Source organism: Hetaerina americana, unplaced genomic scaffold (genome assembly GCF_022747635.1).
Source record: "Hetaerina americana unplaced genomic scaffold, ioHetAmer1.1.p SCAF_7, whole genome shotgun sequence".
Lineage (NCBI taxonomy): Eukaryota > Metazoa > Arthropoda > Insecta > Odonata > Calopterygidae > Hetaerina > Hetaerina americana.
In genome coordinates this window covers 51,006,913-51,014,545 of record NW_027287316.1, presented here as the reverse complement: position 1 = coordinate 51,014,545, position 7,633 = coordinate 51,006,913, and the positions used below count along the sequence as shown (strand labels likewise).

Below are 7,633 nucleotides of genomic sequence, written 5' to 3'. Positions count from 1 at the left end.
AGATGCTAAATAAATTTGACAGCAAATTGCAACATAAATTCAAGGCAGTTTCATAAATTGAGGGAAAATCTTTCAAATGATTACTATCCATATTTATTATCTGATGAAACAAATTACTAAGAACTCGTACCTAGCTAACCATGCAATTCACATAATGACTTAAAGGGCATTTGTAAATGATGCAAGAAATCAATTGATAAATCTTATGTCTCTACCATTTCAATAATTATTATTTGACAAGCTTTGTACATGTTATCATAATTAAAATGATTAGAACTTTATTATAACCAGACATTTGGCATTTATTTACAATTTATCTATATAGCTCTATACAGTATCTTTTAAAAACAAAATCAAACAAAGTTGTACACAAAATGGAAGTTGTCAAGCAGCATATTTACACATAACCTGTCATACCTACACTATAAGACCAGGACTATCTATCACACATCAGACTACAAACCCCTCTCTTTGAGAGAAGGAATAGAAAATATATCGAAAGTACAAAACAAGATTCCACAGGACGCAAATAATCAATTAGTTCCATCAAGGCTTCCAACAATTCAATAGCTGCAACCACCAGGAGGCAATATCAGTAGTTAAACTAACAGCTTTCAGACTTTTCAAGTCGAGGAACACCTTACAAAAGATTCGTATGTACAGTTTCTTTCAGTCACAACCTCTGAACAAGGTTAAATCATCAAGTAAATGGCAAACCTCACACAGCAAAATTTTAGTTGGACACTTCAATACAGTATATACAAGGTCAGTTAATTTGTACAATAAATCTATTATTCCTATACTTCAAATAAAATACTCACCAAAACCTACAAACAGGCTAAATCCCACAAATTAATAATTTTACTTGATACACAAACAAAGGAAGAAGTGGGAAATGAGCTATTTTAGTAAAAACAGAAGTCGGAAATAAAAAGTCAATCAGAAGATATACAAAACTGGAAGGGAAAACATTAAATTTTCAGATGTTTGCATTAATCACCCATAAAAATGAGCACCATAACTGTAGTGAGTATATTTCTCAATGGATGCAAATCTAAACTATGGATTGCCAAGCCACTTAATAAGTCCAGGACTGAAAAACTAGTCCTTCAACATAAAAACTATTCCTAGAATAGTCTGTGATAAACATTAATCAGCAACACCACATCATTGCTCAAAAATACAATTGTTTCAATATCACAGACTCAATATACAAGTGACATTTGCAGCATCAATGAGCCCAAACATTCTTCACAGATAGTTTTAAAACCAAATTAATCCTTTACACTATTAATTAACAGATAAACAAGTTATATACTACATTAACAATAGCAGGTGTATTAAATGATATAAATAAATAAGCGTGTGTTAACAATTTTATCGGAATCTCTCAACTTCTTCAACCATATGTAAAGCAATGAGAAACAGTTACCCTTTTCAAGTAAAAACACCCCTAAATCATCTTATCAACAGCCCTATTTTCTCATTTAAGTGCACTTTGCTACTGCTTCTCATTTATATGGCAACTTAAGATTTTGCAATTCAGCACTACTAAATTGGCTACCAATGTGCAGAAATTTTACATGTGGCACCATTAAAACAATTCTTTTTCCACCTTGACAAAAATGAATTCAATTTGACAGCAATGCTCCAAATCAATCACACATGATTGACAAGTCCACTCTGGGTGGTAGGGTAAATATTATTGTCTACATGCGTCAAATACATGCGAAAACTTTAGTATAGATTTTCTTATGCTAGGCTGACGTAAATTAAAAATTGTAAGATACCAGTATAAATAAAATTCATTTGTGCCCTCCAACAGAAGGATTCCAGCAAGCCAATTCACATTAAATACTGCGTGCATATCCACAAAGGCAAGTTTTTTTTGCCTCTTTAATCAATTACACTTTTGAAAAAGCCATGCTATTACACATTAGAGACATACACTGGGACCTCCAACAACTTCCCAGAGATTGCAATTAACAAAGCAAGAAGTGATGGTATCGATGCCACACGAACTCGCCAAAGTCATAACTAGAATTATAACTCTTCCCACACAATCCATCTTTAACTCTGAATGAACATTGCTAAAAAATGTATAAAATAATTTCTGAATTCAATTGTCTAGTATTTATGTAATATTAACAGGAGGGTCAAGGATACTTCAGTCACCACTTGGCTCAAGGAAATTTGTTAGTATATAAAGGCATTCAATACACAAAGGGGAAGTCACTCTTTGCAGGCCCTGAGGTCGATGCAATCCGATGCTGCAATGTCCTCAAAAGTGTCACACCCTTAAGCCACAATTAATAAAGGCCAGAACCAATTGAAGGCCCAGAATTTGAAGGCTTATCTAGGCTTTTCAGAATTTGCCGATGAAGACACCCCTCGGCCAATAGTGTCAGCTCGACGATAATAGAGAAGATAAGGTACACGGGGTGCTTTGGGCTTCAATACAGCTGCCTCGGACACTGCACGCACAGCTGAATCATCATATCGGATCCAACCACCCAGTCCTTGATGGTAAGCATCGGTTATGTAATGTCCCTTGGTAGCTTCATTACCATCATGATAAACCACTGGAAGAAAGAAAAGTGCAATTAATATAATAGTCATCACATCACAAAATCAGATGGGGATGGACATACACAAAAAAATACTGAAGTCATATGCATCAACTGAAAATTTGTTTACAAGTCCAAAAGCCGTTGGACTATTGTCACAGAAAATGAGAAGACTTTTCAGCATACAAAATTCAATCTTTCTCTTGAGAATAGCCCCAAAAAATCTCATTTGTGGACTTGTTTGATTGATTTGACTAAAGAATCGACAACAAATTACGTAGCACCAGAAGGTGACACTGATACCAATCCCTGATTCAAATTCAACCAAAGATTGAAATCATTCTATGGTTTCAAAAAAATCAATTATATAATCAAAGTACGGCCTATGATATTTGAAGAAAATCTTACCATGTTAATCAAGAGAAAATTATTTTTTTTTCTGTGAGCATTCAAAGATGAAGTATCTTTCAGTCAATGCTTGATACATAATATATTCAGTAATGCAATTTCTTTTTCATTCTCTTGTATTCCTAATTTGTTCTAAGACAATCTTAAAATTGTTAAGCATATGAACAACATTCGGCGTCAAAGAATATTAAAACTATTTTGAATATGATAACTACATTAAACATGCAATTATGTCGACTTGATTTCCCCATACCATTAATATTAAGAGTGACTGTCATAAAATAACTGGGTGGTTTGATTGTTACTTTACTTGGTATGGCCTCCCATCAATTTTGTAGCGGCAACACATGGGTGTCCGCATTACTGTACCTCATCAGTACGACCACAGTACTTCATTTATAGTGAACGCTCAATAAAAAAAACTTATAAGCTTCAAAACAATTGCTAGGTATATTATATTTCAGTTATTTCCAATGGAAATTTAATTATAATTTATGATCAAATAACCTTTGATTTCAGAATACTACTAAGACCTCAAAATTTAAATAAAATACCATTGTGATAATTAAATACTTCAAATCTTACATACAACATTTTTAAAAATGTTTCATATGCCTGGGTTTTCTTAAATAATTTTAATTTCACAAATTCAAAAGTTGTCAACAGTATTTAATGCTTCACCCATTTTGTCCTCCTAGGCCTTTCCCATTACTGTTTCCCTTGCATTCATCAGCCCCAAGATCTCCATATCCACCATTATGAAGAGAAAATACATTCTTTACTGTGCAACAAATAAGACAAACTACCCACAATGTTAATCGGTGTCCTATGAAAAATATTAACGACTTGCCAGTAGTTTCCTTTTTTTTTGCATTGCTACGTGATTGGTATAGCTCTCCGAGTGAAGTATATTCTGCTTTCCACTTAATAGTTCTTCGGTCTTGCAAAAACAATAATTCAGCCCTTATAAAATTCACCTTAAAAAATGGTAAAACCTTACTTTCCATTACTTAAAGTAATGATAAGGAATGAAATAGTATCCTCCATATATTTCTATTAATATCATGCATAGGAAAGAAAACTATGCTATTCCACAAAATATAACTATACTGTCATCAGGTTTGATACAGGGTATCAATATCTGGCAATTTTACTAAGTTTTAACATGGCTATAAAGTGCAACAACTTCAGAGTGTAAAAATCATTCGCCATGCCTGGGATTTGAACCCGGATCCCTCAATGTCCGGTCGAGTGCTACAGTCGGTTAAGCTATCCAGGTGTCCTGAAACTCACACACCCCACGGGGTTAAAACCAACTTTTAAACAATCAGGCTGTTTATACCTTGATGGTTATAAAGCACTGAATATGGAACAGTGTAGGATGAGGGAGTTTCATTTTGGGAAGGAAGGGCAGGTAATGGAATGTCACTGCAGGGGGTAAACACAGGTCAGAGTAGTGGATCAGGGTTGGATTTAGAAAAAAAACATATTAAACAAGGGGAACGAAAAGAATATAATAGCTTGTTTACTATATTTTCATACGGAGAGGTTTGACCTACAAGAATTTCCAGCTGCTCAGGGGCATTAGACATTGGCCATCATTTCCCTGTGCAGGATAATTGGTTTAAAATTGCTGATGTATTAAGTTTTCCAGATACAACTTGAATTGAAGTCACCACATTGGAGCTTGTATACATTGTTTTCCTTCACTCATTTCGTCATTAGCGTTTTCTGGTAAATTACCTATGGTTATATTGTAAAAAAATGCTTCATTTCATCTTTCAGCAGGCATTGGACTGTTTATTAAAATATTTGGCCAAGGTATGTGATTCTGCACTATTTCCTACGTTTTGATTCACTTCTTGGTTATGAATCATTTTGGGTTAATACGGTTTGGTTTTTGGCAGTACAATTTAGAAACAAGGCCTCATAAATACAAGCTGTTGACTGCAAACCTGTTAAATAGTGTACCACTCATTTGTTCTATTATAAATGGACAAAGGGATCATACATATCCCGAGTAGAATACGGTGTAAAAATGATGTCTTGTGAGAATGTAATGTCGTAAATTGTGCCATTATTGGTCAGTGTAACAAGATTTTCTGAAGATTGAAATTTCAAGTTTTTGATCGATATTTCAAATCACTAAATCCAAGTAACTTAAGGCACCTTCAACCCCCACTTCACTTGTGATTTTTATATTTTGGTTCATTTAGACTTCAAAAAAGATACGAAGTTTTCAATTCAACTTCAAGAACCTGTCCATATGCAAAAATTGTCACATGTACTCATACTAACAGAAGACTTTCCCTTGGAAGTAGACTTAAATGCTCTCTTGAGAAATTATGTCAAATAGGCTAAATATTTCAAAAGTTAACATCTTGGTCACAGATTTAATCTTTTCTGTTGATTCTGTAACACCCAGCATTAATTCTAATCCATTTAAGAGCAAAGATGGGGCAGCAGATCAACAGATATACTGTCCTGTAGAAAACAAACAAGCCACAAAAAATTAACTTTAACCTGGGAAATTAAAAATGAAGAGTGAGTTAAATGAATATATATAAAGAATGGGCATAAAACAAAGACGCAGTTCTTTGATTTCCACTGTTACACATATTTACTCAATCAAAATATTCATTGGCTACTAAAGGATGCCATGCACATGCTTTAATATTAGTATTTGCTTCCCCAGAAAATAATAAGGAAATTAAATGCCCCTCTGGTATTAACCAATGCCGAGAATTTCATTAAGTTTGTCATTAATTACGGCTTCTACTGTCCATGACTTTCTTCCACTAACTAGATGATAGAAGAATTGAAAACAGCACACAGGCACCTAAGCATTTTGTGTGTATTACTTACCAGCAAAGAGCTTGTAGTGTTTCTGCTTGACACCATACTTCGTTTTGTTTGAAGACATAAGTTCTGAAATTAGAAATTTACCTTAGTAACTAAAATAACATCAATGAGCTAAAGCCATTAATACCCCTAACTTTGTAAAATCTTTTTACAGTACTGTTAAATTGCCCTTTCACAACAATATGCCTTAAATTGATATATTTTTAATAAAATTAAATCTTCAAATAAAAATATTTTGCTGATAATTCAACTTTCAACAAGATGAAAAAAGTGTAATCAAATAGTCATCCATAACTATTTTTACTCACACTAAATATAAATATTTTCATTCACAACCATAAAGATTATGTAAATTTATCTGTTCAATACAACTAGTCACTCAACAGAAAGTGAAACATTTCTTTAAGAGTGGTTGTATCTGTACTTGGAAGCAATTCATTTCATGGTAGAAACAAAGCAATAAGAATGTATGGAAGAATGGGCTGCAGATGGTTTGATTATCAATCCATCTGTGAAGAATTCCAGATTACTATATGCCTGGTTGAAAACAATAAGATCACTTGGACAACCTTATTGACAAGCACCAGGCAATAACCCTGTGAGGAATTAGGCTAAAAATAAAATATATTATTGATATAGAGCTAATGTCAGATTCAGTTGGAATTATGACAGAATAACTATGTTGCAGTCCTCAAATGACGTAACCATTGTCATTACTCTGATTTTCATAAGGATAAACTGGATTTTAATTTTCCAATCACCAACTGATATAATTGTTTGGTTTAGTTCATCAAAATCAACATTGGTAATTGGCCTTGTGGCAGGTTTTCCCATGGCTGACCTCCATGTCCTCCAGCCTTAAACAGGCACTCCTTCCTCACACAATGATAATACATTTTTCCATGGTTAAGCGTATCCTCACAATGCTATACATGTAAAGCTAAAACTGTGCACCATTCTTTCTTCTATGGGGCCATATAATTTTTTAAACCATGAAAATGATCAATATCATTGCCAAATTAAAATTATTTTTTGCTTCATAAATAAATGACACAAGTGTCCCTAGTAGTAGGAGCAAGTTTTACAAGTGTTCTAAAAATCACAGGACTGCATGATTCTCAGAAAGTTAACTCAACTGAAATTTTCCTTTGTGACAGTGCTAAAAACAGTGCAGAAAATTCAATGGTATTGTATGGATAAATGCAATAAAATAAGTCAATCAGGTGTTTTAGAGTACTTACTTCCATCCACCTTCAAATCCACCATGAATTCCACACTCTTCACTATTTTGGAGCAACTATCCATTTTATAGTCAAACCATTTCAAATGAAGAATGAGAACAGGTGGCAATTCTTCCAACGTTACTTGCTGCCATGCCTCCACTTCACGATGTGTTTTTAAACTAGTTAAACCTTCCAGTTGATCACGCCCCACAAGTAACTCCATGGCATCTTTAACTGACTGTGCTTTCTAAAAAATGATACAATGAAAAACATTAAATAAAGTTGATATATTAAATGTAATAAATATGAAGTCATTCTTAATCCCCATTTCAGCAGTGATGTTTAATAAGCTTATGTTTGTGGAATAAGAAGAATATTTGGGGAAGACACTCATAAGTTACCCGAGATTTCCCAATGGTATGGTCATTTTATTATGTATTACCCTCACAGAAAAATGCCTACATGACAGAGAATTACAGCCAATGGAACTAAAATGCACAGCTATGAAATTACAAAATAACTTCAAATATATATTTATCAGAGCAGCATGAGAAAAAATGGTCAACTATGTGG

The 7,633-nt window shown here is 33.6% G+C and overlaps 1 protein-coding gene across 3 annotated transcripts in view; it reads right to left on the bottom strand.

Annotated features, from left to right (window-relative positions):
• Positions 1-203: 203 nt before the first annotated feature.
• Positions 204-7,633, bottom strand: part of Usp10 (ubiquitin specific protease 10) — a 29,459-nt gene continuing 22,029 nt past the window's right edge. For all 3 annotated transcript variants that reach the window (XM_071594736.1, XM_071594737.1, XM_071594738.1), the window contains 3 exons: positions 7,079-7,307; positions 5,841-5,903; positions 204-2,582 (listed from right to left, as the gene is read on the bottom strand). In XM_071594736.1, the coding sequence (XP_071450837.1) occupies positions 2,353-2,582; positions 5,841-5,903; positions 7,079-7,307 (522 nt within the window). In that variant the 3' untranslated portion in view covers positions 204-2,352. The remainder of the gene's footprint in view (positions 2,583-5,840; positions 5,904-7,078; positions 7,308-7,633) is intronic.